The sequence below is a fragment of the Corvus cornix genome, chromosome 1 (assembly GCF_000738735.6).
Source record: "Corvus cornix cornix isolate S_Up_H32 chromosome 1, ASM73873v5, whole genome shotgun sequence".
Lineage (NCBI taxonomy): Eukaryota > Metazoa > Chordata > Aves > Passeriformes > Corvidae > Corvus > Corvus cornix.
The window spans coordinates 101,310,404-101,333,172 of record NC_046332.1 but is presented as its reverse complement, the minus strand read 5'-3'; the positions used below and the strand labels follow the sequence as shown (position 1 = coordinate 101,333,172).

At 43.3% G+C, this 22,769-nt stretch overlaps 1 protein-coding gene across 1 annotated transcript; it reads right to left on the bottom strand.

Annotated features, from left to right (window-relative positions):
- Positions 1-297: 297 nt before the first annotated feature.
- Positions 298-22,359, bottom strand: GRPR (gastrin releasing peptide receptor). The gene is made up of 3 exons (XM_010394441.4): positions 21,302-22,359; positions 3,868-4,219; positions 298-1,350 (listed from the first exon to the last, which is right to left on the bottom strand). The coding sequence occupies exons 1-3, from the start codon at positions 21,718-21,720 to the stop codon at positions 958-960; spliced, it is 1,164 nt and encodes a 387-aa protein (XP_010392743.1). The 5' UTR covers positions 21,721-22,359; the 3' UTR covers positions 298-957.
- Positions 22,360-22,769: the final 410 nt, after the last annotated feature.

Here is a 22,769-nt window from a genome sequence, read left to right as displayed (position 1 = left end):
GAATACAGCAGGAAAAAATGTAGGTTGGAGATCAGACCTTGCATTGTTGACAGGTTTTGCTGAAAAACAAGTGTTTTACAAAGCACTACTACAAGAAAAATAGCTGTACTTCAGTTTCTGCTATTGCCTGCCCTTAGCCAAACCCAACTAAAATTTTGTGGTACTGCTTGGGTGATGGATCATTCACTATCTCACACCTTTGAAGACAGGAAGAACAAAACAGTAATGCTTGGAAATTGCCCTGCTGTGTCCTCCGCAACATGGCAAAAGCTCACACAGTTGAAAGCTGTAAACATATTCCAACTCACATTTATTCACGTTACTGCTTTCACATTGACGTGGTGCAAGATACTGCTCATTTCAAATGGAGCCACTGACATGCCCCAGTAAACTCTTGATATCTTTCAGACCATGAATTAATACTGTACTCAGAAAATTAATAAATACTTGAAAAGTCTGTAAATGACCTATGGTGAACTCCTTTGTAAATTTACCTTATTTAAATGTATTTTTTTCTATGTCAAAATACATTACACCATGAAATGATGGATGCAACTGTTCTGAGAAATTGTGTGCACCTCATATGGTCTTTATCACTGCTGTAAGTCTGCATAAATTTGGGATTGAGCAGGATGTGATTCTGCAGAGCCAAAAGAGATTTGATCTTAAAGTGCTCATTTTGCTCTCACTGAAAGCACAGCAGCAGTTCCCAGGGAGATCCTGTGGGCTGGTGCTCAATGATCTGATGCTCCGGCGATGCCTCAGTCCAGGGTGAAATTCTGGATGCTTCAACTTCATCCCAAGATGAAATGCTGGATGCTTCAAGCTCCTCTGAGTTCTCTGAGCACACCACACCTCCTTGCATGCGTGTGTGCATGCATGTGTGCGCTGCTCCCCATCCCCACGGAGCAAAGCCTGGCAGCTGTGCTCAGCACTTTATGTCCCTGACTGTGCCCTTTAAACACAGCCTTCGTGGCAGATGTGGTTGCCATTGATCAGGCTGAAGGTGGCCAGGGAGTGGTTGGTGCTCTTGAGGGAGGTCATTCGTGTCGTGCTCCTGGCCATGCTGTGGGAGCGGATGAGGAGGCGAGCTCTGCAGCACAGCAGCTGGTTGTTGAACTGCTTCCGAAAGCTCTTGCTGAGCAAGTAGAGAGCAAAGGGGTTGACACAAGAGTTAGTGAAGGCCAGGATCCGAGCGCAGATGCTGGCAATGAAATGCAGCACTGAGGTGTCCACCTCAGAGTAGTGGTAGGAGCGGTATAAATAGATGATGTGAGTGGGCAGCCAGCAGAAGGCAAAGAGGCACACGAAGACCAGCACGGTCCTGGCCAGGCGCTTACGGGACTCAATCTGGACGAAGAAAGAGAAACACAGATTAGCTGCTATTCCTAGCTCAGACCAGTGGCTGGCTATTTTTGCCAGTGCTGCAGCTTTCAGGCTAACATATGGCAGGTGGCATGTCCAGAGCAGGGAAATCTGGACTGCACGTAAACACAGTCAAGAACTCTCCTTGTCTCTCCTCAACCCCTTTCCCTTATAAACAAATAATTCTGAAAATTTATTACATAAGAAGTAGTCTTTCCTTTCCTGTTTAGAAATAAAATTCCAATGGCTTGTCACTTTGCAAAATCCCAGCTCTGGCAACAAAAGTGTGGACAATCTTCATTAGTTATCCACACATAATATATACAATCATATGTAATTTTAATATATCACCTTATTATTATTACTATTACTATAATCAGTTATCATGTGGGAATCTGGAATATTTCACAGAGCTCAGAGGCAGGACATTCTGCCACAGGGCCATGTGGTGTATGTACACAAAAGTGCTGTCAAGAGCTCACAGCCCTTTGAGACCAAGTGCAGCACTCAGAGTCTGGAGGAGATGGAGAAACAGAGAGAGGATATTCTGTACTTGGAGAAACACCAAGGCAGCAGCGAGGTGGACCCTTCAGCTGAAAGCCCTGGAGCCACCAGGAGAGAGCTACAGGTGGTGAATCGATGGGTGACCACCTTTCAGCATGATCTGAGCTTTGTCAGGGAAAGGTGCATTCACAAAGCCAGCTAGCATGCAGTATAACCTTCATGCAGACCAGCCACACTTTTGTTTTACTTACTTCTACAGGCTTGGACTCAACCCAAAGGTATTTCTCAACTGAGGGGAGCTGAGATAAGCTATACCTTGTCTTTTGACCACAAGTGCTGCACACTAAGATAACAAAGCCACTGAAAAACATATCTCTCTTCCTAATGAACACAAAAGCCATGAAGGAGGTTGCCCAAAAGGAGAGGACAGACAGGGTTGCCCAGAAAAACCTGCTAAAATGCACTGACTCCCTGTGTGAGGTAGTGTGACCAGAGTTTGCAGGATTGGAAAGTGTAACACTGCTGACCTTTTAGGGCTTCCTAATGTTCTCCTCTGTGGTAATCCCAGTAATGCTCCTCAGACACTCCTAGGGAATTAGCTGCATCCCACTTATTGTATTTAAATAGGATGTGAATGGCCTCCAACTGCTCCTGGCCCCAGCCCTGCTGCCCTTGCTCCTGCAACAGTGTGGCCACAGTGCCTGGCCAGGCTCCCAGGACACTTCCCCATCCTCATCCCCCTTCCAAGCTGCACAGGTAAATCAGAAACTGAGCATCTTACACAGGCTGATCTATTCTCAGGACAGCTGCAAGCAGGAAGCAGGCAGGAGAGACATGACAAAGCCCATTTTGACTTTATTCTGTGCCCCTTTAACGGCACCAACTAAAAATCAGCCATTGAGCTCAGGAAGGACTGACATGTACCAGGTGATAACGTCTCTAGAGAGACGGCTGAAAATTAAATCCTTTGAGAAAGGGCTCTCCTTGGCTAACCATATATGCTTTTTAAATGTATTCTTAATTTGATATAGGGCTATTGAGGCCACATCTGCACTATAAAGAAAGGAAGCAACGCAATAAAGAAATCGATACCAGTTATCTCAAATGGAGACGTATAGCAGTTGAGTGCACAGCAGGACGGGAATGATGGACGGAGAGTGCTAGAGTGCAGCCTGGCCTTTTGCTTTCTTTAGAGCTCTCTCCCCAAAACCAAAAGGGGAAAGGGCTGCTTGTACTGCTTACTTTATTGCCACTAATCAAAACAGCCATTGAATCAGCAGAGGAATGGCCTGCGGGGGGCGGGGGGGGCGGAAGATTTACGCACATTCAGAAGGGAAAAAGGATAAGGATTTCAGGGATCTCACACCATTTGATGGGCAGAACCAAAGTCTTTCCAGCCCTAATGATTCAGCACAGCACCTGAAGGCTATGTGAGATGATTGTGTTGGGTCAGCCTAAGGTGGAGGTGTCAGCTGGGTGCAATTGAGTGGACAATTGCGCAGCTTAGAACCATTTGTGCCAGTTTAGCTGAGGTTGAAGCGCACCTCATTTAAAAGGAAGAGGTAAGGCAAGTCAGATAAATGTATCAAGGTAAACAGGCTGTTTAGAAACAGGCAAGGTCTTCTCTCTGACAAAGCAACTTTGTGAAGTTTTGATTTTTTCCTATATCACCCCTTTGCTTCAATCTGTAAACACTTAACTCAGCTCTGCCTCTTTCCCTGTATCCTAGTCAATACCTTCCTAGGCTTTGGCAAGGGTCTCCTGCTATGCTTGCCATGGTAACCACTCTTCCAAAGTCTCTGAACTTACAAAGAGGAGATGCTTTAACTGTTTAGCCCTGCATCGTGGCTTCTTTCAACCATTTTCATTCTTTTACCCCACCTAATCTATTAAAATCAGCACGATATACATGATTTCACAGTATAAATTTTCCTGTATTCTCTCTCTCCTCCCAGATTCACAGAGAATGTGGATTTTTGAAGAAAGTCAAATCTCTACCTGTTTCCTCACATGCACATTTCCTTCCACGGGGATGTTGTAAGCACTCCGGATCAAATTCTTAGCAATAAAATAATAATATACTGAAATGACAGATAGGGGAATGATATAAAATATGAGAAATGATGCCATTGAGTGAATTTTGGGATGCAGCCCATCTGAATGTGGGTAAGGAGCACAGCTGATAAAAGTTTTATTAGTCCCTTTGTCATGGAAAGGGTGCAGATCTGAAAACACTGCTTCAGGGATGGCAAGCAACATGGATACAATCCAGATTATAGCAGCTCTCACACAAATCTTCATCAGTGCATGGGATGCTTGGATCTCCATTGGCCTTACTATAGCTTTATACCTAAAAAAACAAACAAAAAAAAGGAAATAGTTTATTGGCCTAAACATTCGAGCATAGTATTCCTGCTTTTCCCTTCTGTTCAGAATTAAAACCCCAACAAAGCCATTCTTTTCTCCAGATTGGATTTTTTCTGATGTTTTAAATTTCAATGTTTTCAATAGATTTCTCATTTTAAATCAGAGCCACCTGTCATCAGTTCATTCAGTTTCATGTGTGTTGATTATGAGTTCATTTAATTTGTAATTGACCTGACAATGCGCAGGGCTCCCTGACATTAACATGTTAATTAATATTAATGACATTAATATATGTCCAAATAGCATTAAGACAGGAAGTGCAATCATAGACTTCCCTTCAAAAGTGTACAGCAGCTTAAACCCCTTCACAGAATAGTGTTGAAGGAAACTGGGCTGCGATTTTGCCACACATTTCAAGTTGTGAGTATACTGGCCTCCTTATTTTTTCTCAAGCTACAAAGAGCATGTTTCCTGTTTTAATTGCTGTTTGGTGGTGTAGCTGGCAAGAGTTTTCTCTAACTCAATGCATTCAGGTTAAGCAGCCAGAATACCTAACTGAGCTTCTTGCAGGAAAAACTCCACATTATTGCTTGCTATTCTAGATATGTAGATATATTTTTTTATTTGAAATTTTGTCTTTCATGATTTCAGCCTTTCAGAAAATTGTACTTTAGAATCCAAGAATATCACAGAATTAAACTTATTTGAAATTGGTCTGCACAGTGAGAGGAATGGAAAGCATCAGTGCTTCATATATGCTGGAGCCCTGCTCTGGCAGGATTTGACACTCCAAGTAAACTGCAACTCGCATATGCATTTAAGAAACATGGTAGAAGAAAAAAACCATAATTAGGAAGGAGTATCTACAGGTTTCACAAATTAGCATGTAGGGTCATTATTATAACAGTTACAAACTGCTAGATATTTCTTTCAGGTTCTGTCTCACTCTGCCCATGGTGCATTTGGCTCCCCTTTGCTCACTGCTCCCTGGGGATCGGTGTGTGCCTGGGTCCTGGGCTGTCCCAGCCCACTTTGGCATGGCAGGCATCCCGTCAGCTGCTTCAGAGTCCATTTCTAAGCTCCTTCCAGCATCCTGGCTCCTTCACACAGTTGAACTGGGCACCCGGGTGGGAGCAGAGGCAGTGAGCACAACACCCTGCCCGAGTCCAGGCAGCACACCAGGGCCCCTCCACGCGCAGCCCAAACCCACACTCTACAGACACTCCATGACTCCCCATCTGCTATAGCCTGCATTATCCGAAAGCTCAGAATCTGAAAGAGGAGCCCATCAGTCCTGCCCTGTTTTAACTGGGTAACTGCTTTATTTGCAGGCTAAGCATGCATTCAACTTCTGATTATATGCAATATCCTGCTCAGCATACTTAACTTTCCATTCATGTAAGTATATATGTGTCTCCATATCTCTGTGTGAATTTTATATACATACGTATACTTATATTCATGTATACATAACTACATACATAGTTACATACTTTTTTAATGAAGACTGTATCTGGACATTTATTTTGTCATTTGCAGATATTTCTTCATACAGATGTTTTGTGTAGAGGACATTTGCTTTCATGTACTATGAATACCGTGCTCAGTAGTTTGCTGTTTAACCACTTATGCTCCAAGCTCCCCTTTATTCCAGCTGTAGTGGCCAGACACAGTATTTTTAAGGCTTGCTTAGCACCTCTTTAACTTCTACTCTGAAACTGGGGATTAAGTGGTGTCATACCACAAAGCACAATCTTCCGGCACCAGATCATAAACTCAGGCAAAGAAAGTCACGGCACTTAAACAAATATGATGCTCCGGCTATTGCAGTCATAAAACAGAAGTGCTAGGCAGATTACTAAAGGAGTGTTGTTGAAATAGCTCAATTTATAGTCTCATTGTCCAGATATAGATTATTGACAGAAACACTAGCTCACTGAAAATCTTCAGTAAACCTTAAAGAAGAGAAATGCAAAAGGAAATTTATAATATATCAAGGTACTAGCAGATTTATTTGGTTCAAAGGTCTTTCTGCAGATGTCTACTGTATGCTTATCAACATGAAATGTTAGCATGATTATTTCAGGGATTTTCTTACAAAATATAGACAGTTGAGAGAATATTTTCCAGTATTATTTTCCAGGAACGTGGATAAGTTAAAGAATACAGAGAAAGCAAAATTGTTTGATTTTTATTAACATTAACAGAGTTGGAATAGACAAAAAATTACTCCATTTCAAGTTATTAGCACATTTTAATTAGAGATGGCATTTACAAACAATTTAATTTGGACAGATCCTAATTAGAAATGTTTAGGAATGCTGGCACTGATTACTAGGCATTCAGTTTCTTTTTAAAACCTCCTACAGCAGATGTAAAAGATCTGAGAGAGGTTTTAATTGCAAGGGGTTCAGTGTAGACTCAAGACACGGGAGTGAAAGAACAGAAAGATAAAACAGAAGAAACAAAACTAGAAAACAGACTTTGAAAATACAAGTTCTCAGGTGCAGAAGCACAGGTAGATACTTTCTTAATAGCCTGACAGTCAAATTAAATTATTTTGCTGACTGTGTGACTCCCTTGATTGTGGGTTAATTTATTCAGAGATCTCCAGTAATCTCTGCTAGTCTCCGAGTATTGATGTGTGACTGATCTGTACTGATCTGGTAGGAATCCCCATTTCCAGTCACCTTGCTGATGTGTCAGTGGGTCTCTCCCAGTTTGTGTTTCAGCTGCTCTACTCTCCCACGACAGCTCGGGCTCTGGAGAGCAGCTGCAGGGGCTGCTCCCGGAAAGGGCACGGAGGGTGGGGGATTCACATGAGGAATGGCCCCCCAGGCTGCTGCTTGGGCTGAGACACCACTAGATTTTCCTGTTGCTGGTGTTCAGGGTGTGAAAAAGCTGCACCTCCTGGTTGGCTTCTGAGTGGGGCTCAGAAATGCCTTCACTCCTTTTCTTTTCCACACCACTTTCCTGGCAGGGTCAAGCCTGGGTTTTATAATTTATTTGACATTTCTTCAGAACTTCATCAAGGTAGACTGGGTTTGAGTAGAAGCTCATTCTGCTTTTCAGCATGTGTATTTCCAGTTTGTATGTCAAATAATATTTCAAGCTTTCCACAGCTTTGTCCCCTGCATTTTGTTTTTCAATGAGCTAGCCTAAGGCACATAACTTTCCCATATTTAACATCCAGCATGTGAATATTTCAATCCACTTTGAAGGGGACATTGATGAATATACCTATACACCTTAGAGAAGCCATGGACATCATGGAGCTGAGCTTTCATGCAAAGGTCTTGCCACAGCATTATTTTTAACCCAGGTAGAAACATGGGCTCTTAGAGTATGTGTCACATTGCATGTTCAACTGTCTGCAGTAGATCTAGACATGGCACTGAACTGATCCCCTCCGCTGCTCGCACATTCAGTCTCTAATTATTATTTGAAATATATATATTTTTTTTTCAGCTAAACTTTCCCTATCAGCTTTTAAAGAAATTTTTGGAAAAGCTTAAAAACCAGAGGTACAATTCATGCCCTACAACAAAGGCCAAAACTTAAAAATATGCCTTCTGAATATTCAGTTGAATAAAAAAAGACACAGCGAAGAACTCATGCCAAACAGCCCAGATGAAAATGACTGTGTTGCTGATCTGATCGGAAATATGAAAAGGATGCTGATCTTTACTACTGCTAGTGCTTGAATTTCCCTGTTCTCACTTGTGAAGCAGCAACTTGAAGCAGCCATGTACACTGCAGCTGCCAATGACCTCCCAGCCAGGATAGATGCCAGTCAGCTCCTTGTCTTGCAGTCTCACTCACAGAAGCCCTCAAACAGAAATTACTCATGGGGCTATCCTCAGTGTGCTTAATACAATTGCAATTCATGAGGCACCGTGAGGATTTCCCCCCTAAGGAAATCCTCCCCACACCAGACACAGTGACCATGGTGCTGTCCCTATTCTCCAGGTCAGTCTTCAAGAGGAAGTGGGTGATTGTGTGGCTTCAACCCGGAACACCTGATCACTTTTTAACTTAATCCCCAAAATTCATTGTGGATTGGTAGGAGCCCACACAGGACGTGCATCTCCACTGAATCCTTGAAAATGTCTTTTACACATCCCTTAGGATCTCTATCGTGCTCATTGAGTTATTGTTTCTCGCAACTGAAGCTACTGAAATGACCATAAACCACTAAAATGTGATGCACCCAAGGTCTTTGTGTGGTAAATACTTTCCTGCTGAGGTTACTATGCCAGGGAAACAGGAAAACTGTGTTGTTGTCCCTGTGTTAATTATAATGTAACTAATGATAGCATCACCTAATGTACTCTAAAGCTCACAGTATGCAAACATTGGTTAATACCATGCACTTAGCCGCAAAGCTGCAGCTTCGAATATAAACACAGAAGAAGGTGTAGCATGAAAAATACAGTTACAGATATACTGTCCAAAGATACCAACCAAAATATGCCCCCAAATGGATGTCAAAGTTTCCTAGGTGTAGTTTCTCTGTTGGTACAAAAATATTTTAGCCATCTTTGTGCTCCTCAGCTGAGCCAAGAAAATACACACCACCTGAAGCATAAACAGGCTTTGCCCTCAAAGCCATACTGCCTATATATTTCTATGCATAGAGGGGCTGCAGTTTTGCTCTCTGGGGAAGAAAGGACCTTATCCATAAAGACTGCAGCCTCAGTGCTTCCTTCACAGCTTTTTCCTGTCACCTTCATCCACTTACTTGTGCCTGTTACAACAGCCACAAAAATTAAATTAAAACAACTAAAACATGGGGAGGAAAATCATTTGTTTTCCTGGGATTTAAAATTAATTTAGCTCCATATGACTAACTCCCCATTTTGTTTTTTTTTTTTAGGGAAGTAACTTTCTGCTGTGTGGAGAAGCTGGTGCTATAGGCAGCCTCAGTTTGCTCTCCTCTTTTATGATTGCTTTGTATTAATGCCTTTCTCCCTTCCCTTATGCCAGCAAGAAAAAACTAATGTACATGAGCCAGGAGTGTAGGGAGCAAAAATGGCTGAAAGAGGCTCTGCCACGGAGTACTGCCCTTTTCTATCTCAGTCCTTCCAAGCACGTCCATCTTTCTGCAGCTTAACCTCACACCTGCAAGAAATATAACAGAAAAAAAAGCCTACCCATCCTTTTTCCACAGGAAAGGAACACTGCCTCTCCAAAATGAATTTGCAGGAGTCCCTAACTGTCAAGGAAAGTTTCCTCCAACAGTATCATCTGTTACTATGTCCTACACCATTTACATAAATAGATCCTGTGCCCCACTCCTGAATTTTTATAATGGTTTTAAAAACCAAGTGTGTTAAAACCTGTTCAAACAAGATTTCAGAAGCCTTGTCCACCCTTGCTTCATTACCAGTCTCACTGTTTACACTGCATCAGGCTGGTGGAAAGATGTGCCATACTGACACTTTCTGTTTTCTCTCTGAAGTAAGATATCTGCTTATGAAGTTTTGAATCTGTTTAAACTGAGCTATATTTTGAGAATCTCTCAAGCTAATTTGAGCTAATTTGAATCTCAAAATTAAATTTAAAAAGCAGGTGTTGGCTGGAATGGAGTGATGTCTTACAGAAACAGTCATGTAGATTGCTGAGAAGTGAAAACACTGAGTTCTTCCCAGTTCTAGGAAACGAGCTCCTGAAATTGCCACGACTTCCTGCGGTAATGATGGAAGAACTGCCTCTCAGTCAGCATGTCCCCCATACTTCTTCTGTTCCCCCTTGTAACTGAAATGGGGAGAAAAGTGCAATTTGCAGTCCCTCTGATCCCCAAACATCTGTTCCCATTTGTAAGGTTAATGTGAGCACATTGGTCTGGCCCTGGCCCGAGAACAGACCGAACAAAAATCCTTTCACTGAGATTTTGTAATTATGTTCTACTAGCATCACATTATTGTTTTGCCCACATAATATGAAGGACTGGCTCAATTACCATTCAAAAAAGCCTCAGGCAACAGAGAAAAATTGATGCTATGGAAAAACTGCATAAATGAAGAAGATGGAGCCCTGTTGAGTGTGATGCTCCACCTGGAAAGCAAGAAAAAAGTCTTACTAAATATCCAAAGAAATTTATGACAAATGCAATACCACAAACTTTCCTTATTGTTTCCACCATGGATGTTATGAATATTTATAGCTCTGAAGACAATTCAGTAAATCCACAAAATTGCTAGACTGTCTAACCCATCAACACACTCCAACAACCTATTCTGGGTCTATCTGCTTTCTGCATACTTAGTTAAGATTATCATTATTATGCATGATTCTTGAGTGAACATCTGTTATTAAAATCTTCAGTAAATTGCATATGGGCACAAAGACATCTCTAATGGGCAAATCTTAAATACATTGTCAGGTACTGCCTACATTCTCTTTTATTAACATATAAATGAAAAGAAAAAGGAGGCATTGATGGAAGTGGCATAGTTCTTACTTTTAAAGCATATGTTCAAAATTCAATCTGTATACCTGCATACTGCTACATCATCCTGGAATATGGACAAATCAGAATTTCAGTCCAGGAATGTGTAAATTCAGAATTGAGACAGGGTGTTTTAGAGAGCACTGAACTGCACTACATATTGGGGAAGGAGAGCTTAAACACTAGTCATTTCATAGTGCATGTGTTATTCCTAATCATAACCATCCACAGCCTAAAATATTTCAGAAATTACCTATACATATGAAAAACAATGGATTAGAAGGTTACTGCAGGAAATAAAGAACAACAGCTGCATGGATGATGCTTTTCTTACCAGAAAATTCCCCTTTGCACCCAGGGTATTTATTCTCAGAAAGTGATCTTCAGCCTGATGCCAGGTTAAAGATTTCAGTGGGGCCAGCTTCACAGTTCCTTGTGAACAGATGTGAGACCTGCTGTCTGAAGCAGGGATGGGACCCATTCATTTACAGAACCACAGAATATGCTGAATTGGAAGGGACTCATAAGGATCATTGAGTCCAGCCCCTGGCCCTGCACAAGACACCCCAAGAGTCACACCTTGTGCCTGAGAGCATTGTCCAAATGCTTCTTGAGGTCTGTCAGGCTTGATGCTGTGACCACTTCCCTGGCGAGCCTGTTCCAGTGCCCAACCACCCTCTGGGTAAAAAACCTTTTTCTAATATCCAACCTAAACCTCTCCTGACACCACTTCAGGCCATTCCCTCTGGTCCTGACACTGGTCACCACAGAGAAGAGATCAGTGCCTGCCCCTCCTCTTCCCCTCATGAGGAAGTTGTAGACTGCAATGATGCCTCCCCTCAGTTTACTCCAGGCTGAACAAACCAAGTGACCTCAGCCACTCCTCATATGGCTTCCTCTCAAGACCCTTCACCATCCTCATGGCCCTCCTCTGGACACTCTCTAATCGTTTAATATCTTTCTTACATTGTGGTGCCCAGAACTGCCTCCAGGACTTGAGGTGAGGCCGCCCCAGTGCAGAGCAGAGCAGAGCAGAGCAGGACAAACCCCTCCCTGGCCCAGCTGGCGATGCTATGTCTGGTGCCCCCCAGGACACGGTTTAGAAACATCCTTCAACTTCAAAACCAGCAAGCTTCCACACAGCTCTCCAGCACCAGCTAAGCACTGCACACATTTTTATGGGCTCAGTGCCTGGGTAGAGCCAGAGGGATGTGCTTGCTCTGTGTCATGTGATACCAGAACACATGCTGTTGTTGGGATTTCAATGTGGTGAGCATCTGGAGTGGAGCTGGGAGAACTGGTGCTGGCACCGGGGCCACTAGGCATGAGAAGGAGCAAGCCCCAGGGATGCTTTCCATCCAAGGATTTGCTGCCTCAGTCCAAGTCTCTAGGGATGTCAGCAGCTTGGGAGTGGGGGATCTGCATGCCTGAGGATTGAACCCTGACCAGGGCAACTAAAGGTGGGGCCTCAGACATGAACCCCTCATTTCACTAGAGAATCTGCCATATTTCTCCTGAAAGCACCACCTTTGGTGCATAAAGACAGCATCACTGAGTTATCTGAGCAGGTGGCATAACTGCTGGATATCCCACAGAGCCAGTTATAGAAATTCATTAGAGTTTCTAAAAATGGCAGTTTCTCAACACAAAAAGTCCTGCCTGTGATGTACAATAAATCAATACTGTACCTTGTTTTGACAGAGAAAGATGAGCTCATCATTGACCTAAAAATTAGCACGTCCATAAGCTATAGCAGCTGTGGTGTGCTTACCTTAATTTTGTGGAAATAGAATAAAAAGCTGTATATATTTAGAACCAAGGCCAGGTTGGATGAGGCTTTGGGCAACCTGGTCTACTGGAAGGTGTCCCTGCCCACTTCTGAGGGGCTGGAAGTAGATGACCATTAAGGTCTCCCAACCCAAACCAGTCTGTGTTTCTATGATTCTGTTAACTTTAGAGAAGCACATTTCCTAAAGTTAGAAGCAACTTTCAAATCAACTGACTGAGAACATAAATGTAAAGAGGCAACACTAACTATACATTAGTCGCTGACTTCCAGCCTGCTCCCTGGTGTCTCCCACCTTGCCATGAAAAAAGCAGGCAAAAAGCTGCCCTGGATAACAGAAAATGAGGAGTCATGCCAAAACCTCAAAGAAGTAATTAAAAAAATCAATATGCAACAGATGGGAAAAAAGCAAAAGTAAATGACAGCAAGTATTGGAGTTTTAAAATGTTGGTGGCTGATAAGGGAAGCTGAGGGAGCCAACAAATTATCAAAGGTCACTCTGTAATTGACAAATGTGCATTTTTAAATACATCAGGAATAAAAAAAAATCAGTAAGTCAGCCATACACATAAATGGTGACGATATGAACAATGATGAGACAAAGTGAAAAGCAATAACCCGATATTTGTCTTCAGGACCAAATATGTAGGAGATATATGTGGTTCTATACTATGTGTACAGTACTACAGACGTAGCAGAAAACTTGTGAGTTGTATTAAAGAAGATGTGAGCCAACATCTGCTAACATAAACTAATTTCACACCGGCAGGCCTGAATAATTTGCACCTAGGAGTATTAAAGAAACCAGCTGAGGAACAACTGGTGTTAATTTTTTTACAGATCTTGAAAAAGTGGTGAATTTCCTCAGAAGTGGAGAACTGGCTTCAAAGTTGTGGTGTTCAGAAAAACTGGATGGTGTGATCAAGAAAATTGCAAATATTTGGGCTGCCCAAGGCCAGTTGTAGAGAGAATAAGAGATAGGTTAATCCTGCTAACAGGTGATAATTAATATTAGTCTGTCTTGTTTAACACACAGCAGATTTCAGGTTTTTTATCTTGTCACAACATGATAGGGGATGTAAATAGGGTGTAGGCCATGCTGGTGTACAGAGGAGCTGCAGCTTTCATGGGCATGTTGGCACAAGTGACAGTGCACGTAGATATGCACATGTGAGCCAGGGTACATGTGGTTCTCCCTCTCCTATCCACACAGTCCCTGTCCCACTCCCACAGGACAAGGGTTAAAACTAGGACTCCTGGCCTGGGAAGGGGGAGTCCCAGGTGGGGACCCTGAGCCCCATGCTTCCCTAGCAGGGCATCAAGCATGGTGGTAAAAAGCAGTATGTGGAACCATTTGTAGCCTGGGTCCTGCGAACAGGCTCTAGCTGCAGTGTTATTTATTGTGCATATCAGCTGCCTTGAGCAGGCTATAAAACCTTTGCTGGAAAAGTTTGCAGGTGACACAGTGGCTAACCAGACTGAGAATGTTGTAGACTCATTGGGATAAATGGCCATAGTCTAAAAGAAACCATTTTAACTCAGTTATGTGTAAAATACTATATACAGGAGCCAAGTGAGCAGGAGATGCAAAAAGCTAGTGCTCTGTTAAGGAAAGAAAAGATAAGAGAAGACATTAGAGTGACTCTTCTGCATGTGACAAAATGAGATATCCTGTGGGATTCTCATCGTGTCGTGGCTTTAGTGTAATTCAGTATAAAGCTAAGCCAGTTATATGATGCTTAAGTCCTTTTTGTGGCTTCAGTAAACATAGGTGTCGTAAGACATCATCACTACTATATGAACCTTCAGCAGCATGTAGGGGCTGAACAATCTATTGCTATCCCTGACTGCTCTAGTCACAGAGACGTAGAATAGCTTGGTTAGGAGGGGACCTTTAAAGGATCAACAAGCCCAACCCCTCACAATAAGCAAGGACACCTTCAACTAAGTCAGGCTGCTCAAAGACCCATCCAACCTGGCCTTGAACACTTTGAGAGGCAGAGTATCCACCACTTCTCTGGGCAACCTCCCTCCAGTGCCTCACAACCCTCATCGTAAAAAGTTTCTTCCTTATGTCTAACTTAAACCCACTGTCTTTCAGCTTTAAATGATTGCCCCTTGTCCTTTACAGGCCTTGCTAAAAAGTCCCTCTCTCTCTTTCTTATAAACCCTTTTAAGTATTGAAAGACTGCAATAACCTTCTCTTCTCCAGACTGAACAACCCCAATGCTCTCAGACTTCCAGTTTTGCTCTGAGTTAGGTTATTATGCAGTGGTTAGCGGCCAGATGAATTTCAATTTGAAATATGATAGAAGTTCTAAGAAGAGAGGGTAACAGAGTGCCAGACACACAAGAGAGGGCAGGGTGATATATGCACCTTTAGTCTGAATACTCAGAAAGCAGCCTCATGTCACTGGAAACATTTGCTCTAATCCAAATCCTGTGAGATATTCAATAGCCTCTGTGCACAGATGTGGGCAAGAAATACTGCTGAATTGATGGCTAGTGCAGTATCTCCTAGTCCTGCATCCACGTCTCTGGTTCTCCCAGGTCATTTGAGCATTCACATCTCAGTCTCACGCTTCAGGGTTGCCTGAAGGTGTGAAGAAACATTTTTTTCTCTCAGGGTGTCATGGTACTGTTTTCTGTCCTGCCATCCCAGGAGCTGCAGGAACTGACTGTAGCCAGAGGGCAAGTGAGGACAGGATGGGCAGAGCCCTGACCACGCTTCTCCCTTTGATGCTCCGCAGTCTTCTACAGTCCAGTTAAACTGATCACTAGCCCGGCATCAGGAGGGGAGTTTCTGCAAGGGATCTCCAGCTTTCTGCTTCTATCGACAGCATAGCAACTGGCTTGCTGCTGGGATGCCTTCAGGTGCCTCAGCACTGTGAGGGGGCCATGGACTGTCCCCGTTTTCTGCCCCATGGCACAGGGACATCGAAAACCCTTGCTCTGCCTGAGATCCTACGCAGCAGACATTGGGGGTCGGCGGGGATTGCAGAGCCTGCTATGGACACAAGCTCATGGCCCTTGATGTCCTAGATTGTATTGGGTAAGGTGGGCACCTGGGTGTCAAACTGCTGAAAAACAAGGTGAGGGGACTCCATAGGGACAGTGGTGAAGTCTCTTTCCAAAATAAAGGAAAACAGGTTATTGCAATGGCTGTCTATGAGCAAAGCAGTTACTAGATGTTTCACATCATGGTTGTGCCTGCTTCTCCTTTTTCAGCTCAGCTCCCTCCTACTTTTCTCAGCCAGGCCATTGTCCACATTTGAACATCATGTAGTAAGACATGAACTGATGGGTCCACCATAAGCTCATCTCCTTGCAGTGATGGGGAAATCCCAGCCCACTGCTGGGACACACAGCTAGCAAATTCTCCACAGAGAGTTGCTCTCCTTAATAACAGCGTGTACAGCACCTCGTACTATGAGACCATGACAACTGATTGGGGGTTTTAGGTTTTACTGAAATGTAAACAATAGGTAATCTGACTTTTCTTCCTTTTGATTGCTTAAATATTGACTGTCTCCAGCACATTAGCACTGACTCTCAACTCAGATTTCCGCACCAGTCCCACTGCTATAAATGGGAGCTCTAATCTTCCTGGTTATAGAAGTTCATCTATTGTGTTTTGGCCATCTGCTCTGGTTAATCAAGATACCCAGAAAGTTTGTGCTGTTTGATCAGTTGCTCTTGGTGCAGATGGATTCAGGGGCTGAGGAAATGAGAGCTAAAACTATGGGTGTAAAAAGTGTTGAGATTATATTGACACAGTGGCCAGCAACCAGGATCTAAGACTCCTATACGTCAGCTGAAGGAGCTATGTGTGTATCACCCTGCATCAATCAGCATGTGGAGGGCAGCAGCACACGCTGTGCCAATGGCAAGGGTGGACATGGGGCTGCCCGGTGCTTCAGTGCGTGGGAAGGCTTTGGGCTGGGCCTCAAAGTCCCTCCAGTTTTCTTCCCTGGCTTGGAAGGATTGATGTTCTGTCTGAGATCACATCAGTGGACCCAAACTCTCCACATGGGGTATCATTTTGTCAACTTGCATTGACTGGATTAGATGTTGTCTTGGTAGTTCAGAGTGGCTTTTTCTGCCACCCGCTCAAACCTTCCTGGGGCTGCACAGTAAATTACAGCACAAGTAAAATGCTCCAAAATAGTGCCTTAGTGTCCTGAAGGTATTTCATGAATACTGTGACTAGAATGCCCAGAATAAATTCATAACCACTATGGACTTGGCACTTTGCAACTGATGGTATTTAAAACAAAAAGTGTCACTCTGTAAATCAACTAAATGGAAATCTGTGTTGACTTTTCATAGCTTTTCATTAGGATGGCATGCTTCCCTTAGTTCTCTAGTGGAGATATAAACCAGTGATTGTAAAATAAAATAAATGAACTGGCAAATAGAGATTACACCTACTGTAGTATTGCAGGTAATATTAATAGTAGGGGCTGGAGACATCTAAATCATAGAAGAGATGAGTCCACTAAACAAAGAATTTTGCATGCTTTAAAGTGTATTTCTAGAAATTCTGGATTTATTTCTTTTCTTGCACTGCTGCTATTTTTAGGAGTGTTGTTTGAAAGTTTTATGTCTTAGATAAACAAACTGTCGTATGAGTTCAGAGGAGCATCAAAAGTTGTGTTCGTGATGCATTCCAAGAGACCCAGCAGAGCTGGGAACCCTGCAGCATCCTTGCATCCATCCAGGCACCCAAGGCACTGAAGTCCACATTTCCAAAGCTAACATCTTCATTTCAGGTCTCCCACACGACCGCAATCCTGCTGTCTGCAGCTGGTTTTACCACTGTAAACCACCTAATCTCCTGTGTAACATCACTCCGCATATCTCACTACACTGTCACTCCCTCCCTCCACAGGATTGCAGGCAGCTCTGGCTGGCAGGCACTGCTGCAGTTTTCCAGTACTAAAATCCACATAATCCAAGGTGCTTAAAGTAAAGATGCTGCTTGTAAACTCCAATTACATTTTACACTTACTCTGCTGTGTGCTTGTAAAAACAGCATTGCTTCAGGAAGGTTTCGCTGCATGAGCACCAGGGCATTTCGATCTTTTACGATGCTGGCCTAACAGTAGGGAGCTATGATCAATGCTTGACAGCCTGGTTAATTCAAATGCAAATGTATAAACCCTGTCAGTCACGGGAGAAAGTCAATTAAATAAAGACATCTCCCATGACATCAGCAATTAAATAGGTGCTTTTCCTCTTGCTGTGCAAAGATTTTCCTTGATTTCCTGTCCCTTGCTGAGACAGCCTTGGCTGTTCTGCCTGGGCTAGAAGCCCAGGTGTCACTGCTCTCACGCACCCCTTACCCTTGCACTGAGGAGGAGGTGAAGGAGGAGGGCTGAACCCAAACTCCCTTTTTTCTGGGATAAGCTGAGCAGTAGCTGAAGAAACCACTGCCTTGACAGTGCAGAGCAGCAGGGCAGACAGATGTCCTTCCCCCTGCCAACCTCATTTACAGTCTTTCTAAAACACACAAACATCACGCACACGCATGGGCTGCTCTTGTATACTCAGCACTGGTGCCTTATCACTCATGGAAGGTGGCTGTAAGCACAGCACATGCCTTAACCCTCTCTTAGCTGCTCTGAAAATTTGATGTACTTGCAGGAAAACAGGTGTCAAGCTCCCGCTGCAAATGCAGCCAGACAGATGAAAGCACCATGCAGCCAGTGGAGTGGTTCCACAGGAAATACTTTTCTAATATTGTAAACTCTTTTTTGCCCTTTCTTACATATTGTCTGAAATAATGATAAAATCTGAATGGAATCTCATGACTGTACACAGAGCCATCCTAAGCACCCAGGGACCCTCTGGCTGTCCCTTCCTGCTCAAACCTGTGCAGGCATGCTCAGCTGTGTCCATATGTGTCCACGCAGAGCACTTGCAGGCTGGGAGGCTCCCACTGCAGGAAAAGCTGAGGTCAGCAGTTTGCCCCTCTGTTTCTCCTTGAGAAGTCTTCAAGTGAACAGCCAGTCTTCAGAACAATCCCTCGTTCCTGGCGGGTCAAACCACTGAGCAGCTTTAGGTGCTCTATGCAGGAGGCTGGCACTCAGCCAAGTGGTTGCCATCTCTGGCAGATGAGAGATTCCTAACACAGGGGAAAGTGGAAATGGAAAGACTAAAAGTATACCTCAGGAAGGCATATACTCTTGCACCAATGATGTCAGTGCAAAAACCTATTAAAACTGGGCTCCTCATTTTCAGAAGGTGATCCAACGCAGCCAGGATGATTTGTACCATTGTTGTAATGCAGCATAAGTGACTCACGCTCTCACATACTCTATCTGCCCATCACACCTACCCACTGCTTTACACCTTGTGTTCTATTGGTCATGTCTCTGGAAATGACCCTCTTGTATCACACTCCAATGCTTTTCTTCACACACCAGACTTCTGTTCCCTGTGATGTCTCTCTAGCCATCACCATGATACAGTCAGTAATGCCAGAAGTTGTTCCCGCTTGCTTTTGTCAATGGAAGGATGCTGAAACCAAGAGGGTTGTATGATAATTTTTTGCAGATGATGAATTATAGACAAAAGGTCTGTAGTAAATTGACAAGTCTCCCTTTCCTTGGAGACCATGCCATGTGATGCTACTCAGAGTAGGTTTAGGAGGCTTTTCTCTCACATGTCTATCTATGGCTTTGATTAATGAGAACAGGGACATTCACATGCCTCATGTGAGCATCTCAGGTGGAGTTCACATCACCGAACATTAACCATCTCACCACCATGCCCCTTTCTTCTGCAGGTGTTTCCCTTCAGGCAGTGCCATGTCTGTCATCAGAAATGGGTGTCTATGAAACCACACCACGTTCCAGGCTGAGCAACTCACCTGCAGCAGGGTGTTGGGCTTCCACATCCTCCACAGCCCCCAACGGGCATTACCATGTTGATTCACATTCAACTCACATTTTGAAAGCTTTCCCTTTACATTTTAAGGTTATTTCCCTAATGATTCTGACATGATTAATACTGGGGTCTGTAGTTCAGGGTGACAGTTTTAAGTAAATAGACTAACGGGCTGTGAGCTGACAAAATATAGACTGTATTATTTTGTAACAAAATTAACCCAGCACTGCTGTTAATTTATCAAAATAGAAACTTCAGCAAACATAACAGATAAGGGACACTTGTGTTTCAATGCACAGCATATTAGATTCATAGACCTAACAAAGTTACAAGTTTCATTATTATCTCATTCTGCAGTGGACCACAGATGCATTAGAAGAGGGTAAAATGACCACTTGGAAATTGGAACATTTGATCACCCGTGCAGCATGATGGTTAACAGGTTCCAGATACAGCTGAAGTTCAGAGCTTGAAGTCACCAAACCCCAAGCTTTAGGTCTTAGATAAACTGTCTCAGCTACTGTTTTCTGTTCTGTTCTATCACTTCGGGCAAAAAGTGCTGTTCATATGCTGCTCAGTAAAAGCATTTGCAATGTTTACTTTGTGTAGCATGTGATCAGATAGCAATAGATCTCTCTAACATAATCTTCTTTACAATGCATTTTTCTGTTCCTTACACCCCTTAAAACAACTTACATTACAGCTTTGGAAAGATGTATTTTCCTGGAGAGATACTTATTGTTTTCCCAACATTTTCTTCAGAGTGGTTGGGGGGATCCAGACACCACATCAAACTCATGAGTAAAAGTGCATGTGGTCCTCCACTAGTGTATTTTCCTATTTTCACAGCACTTTAAAACATATTGCTTTAAGACTTTTATCTGCACATAGGTGTGTTTGTCATCTGCTACTGGGACAGACAGTGCTATTTTTATATATATCCTGACATGGAGGAGTGGACAAACATATTGACTATTCTGTCTCTGAAACACTAAGGAGTCATCTGCTTTTGTTGAGACTGCAAATACTATATTGAAATATGTGTGTGAACTAAATTGAAATATGAACAAAAGTAGTCTGGTGTTTTAAAGCAGGTTAGCAAGAAACAGTGGCATACAAGGGACTACCCACAGCAATCCTAGTTTCACTTATTTGTGAGCAAGGATGCAATCCCCCATGTCTTTTTTGATCAAAACAAAACTGAAATAATTTTTCACTCACTGGTTCTGTGTCACTTCATCATGGTGACAATGTATTCTTTAATTTCTTTTGGAAGCATCCAGAAAATAAACCAGCATATTTAATACACATTATTTTTTACTAAACATTATTGGAAGATGAAGTTTCTGAACCAACAGCACAGATCAGTTTTGACTGGCTAAGGGGCAAACATTTTAACCATGTGAAATATACAGGCTATGGCAAACTGCGATTCCTGGCTTCAGGCAAACTCATTTGAATATCTGAAAAATATTTTACGAAATATTGCCTCACATATCATTAACTTTAAGGAAGCAAGCCACTGGAAAGAATTGATTCTCACTGCACTTTAAATTGCTGCTCCAGTGCCTTCACACTTCATGAAGTATGGATCAATTATCTTTTGGGCAAATATGAACATGCTATCTTTTAGCAGAGCTTCATTAATGGTATTTTCTCTCTCTGGTCTTTAGCTTGATCTGCTCTTGTCTCTATTTGAACTAATGTAGACTATTAGCTAAATTGCACAAACATTTAGTTTAGAAAAAGTATCCTGTGTTCAGTCTCCAACCTCCTCAAGATGTATGCTAATAATTACCAGAAATTACCTGAGGTGGTTCTTCTTCCCTCATTACATTAAAAATAAACATTTTACCTGAAAATACGAATTTGTAATTGTGCATTTTATGGTCATAATTATGCAGGCTTCTTTTCAAGGCAATAGCAGCCAAGCTTACCTGTCAGCTGAGAGAGCAGTGAGAGTAAAGACTGACACCCCTACAGAGGTGAGCTGTATGAAGGGGATAAGTTTGCATCCAGTTCTGCCAAACAGCCACTCATCAGCAAGATACCTGCTGGCATCCACAGGCACACAAGTCACTAAAAGCAGCAGGTCTCCCAGAGCCAAACTGGAAATGAACAAATTAGGGACATTTCGCATGGATTTCACAGTACAGAAGATCTTAATCAAAGTGATATTGCCGATAAGACCTATCAGAATGATGATCCCGTAGATCGTGGGGATGGCATAGAGGAACGCTGGGTAAAACCAATCTTCCCCATGGAGGGAGAAGTTTGCACTCTGGTTGACAGAGATGTTGTAGAAAATGAAGTTATCTGTTTCTAGGTCTAGCAGAAGGCACTCTCCAGATGCCATCGTCCTACTTTGCTCTTCTTAGAAAACAGCTTTCTTCTTTGAAAGTCCTCAAATTAATTTCTTGCTTTAATTTTGTGGCTCCTTGCTGGCTTTAAACAGTCAGAAAAGTTTAAAAGTCATATTACTTTGTGACACATCTTGTCAATAACCAAATTGAAAAGCACCTGCAGCTTTCTCCACAGTCCTGTTTCCATAAGGTGAAAGGAGAACACGTTTTTGCGTTGTTGAATTGTGAAACTTGCCTTTTCCTCCTTGACTTGTCTTGCTGTTAAGTATTCCTCAGCTCTGGAAGGCCAATTATCAAATTCAAAGACCAGCAAGTGGCAGGCATTTTCACAAACGGGGCTTGTTAAACTCCCGGCCTCAGGTCTGCCCGGCAGCTCCGAGCCCGAAAGCAGGGAGTTACAGAAACAAGAACTTTCGGGAGTTGCTGCCACGCTGCATTGCCAATCTCTCCCGCTTTCGGTGCCTGCCCTCGCCAGCCGGATTTAAAGTGAGAGGGGAAAGCGGGGTTCGGCTGGCGGCTCGGATCCTATAGGCAGGATGTTCTGGACGTCAGTCCTTGCGCTGCTTCCCACGGTGTGCGCGGGCTGCCGGCAGCGCGGCGGGGGCGGCGGGGAGCGCCGGGAAGCGCCGGGAAGCGCCGGCCGCCTGCTGGATGCTCCGGGCAGCGCCGCGCGGGAAGGGCGGGCGGCCAGCACCGCCCTTAACTCTTTAGGTGAAAAAATACACATCTGCTCACTTAGGGCTCCTGACGTGCGTCACCGGCTCGCCACCCACCCCCTCCCCCGAAAAACAATCAACCCCAAAATCTCACCCCCAAAAAAACCCAAAACGAAATCTCCCCCCCAAAAAACCCCAAGCCCCCCCAACAAACCAAAAAACCCCCAAACCCACCAAAACCAAACAACTCTACCCCAAACAGACCAACCAACCAAACAAAGCCCAACCCAGTTAATTTCATACTGCAAACAATGTGTTCAGAAAAGCCATCCCACCTTCTTCACTAAAAGCACACTTATTTTCCTTGCACTCCGGTATTCAATTGT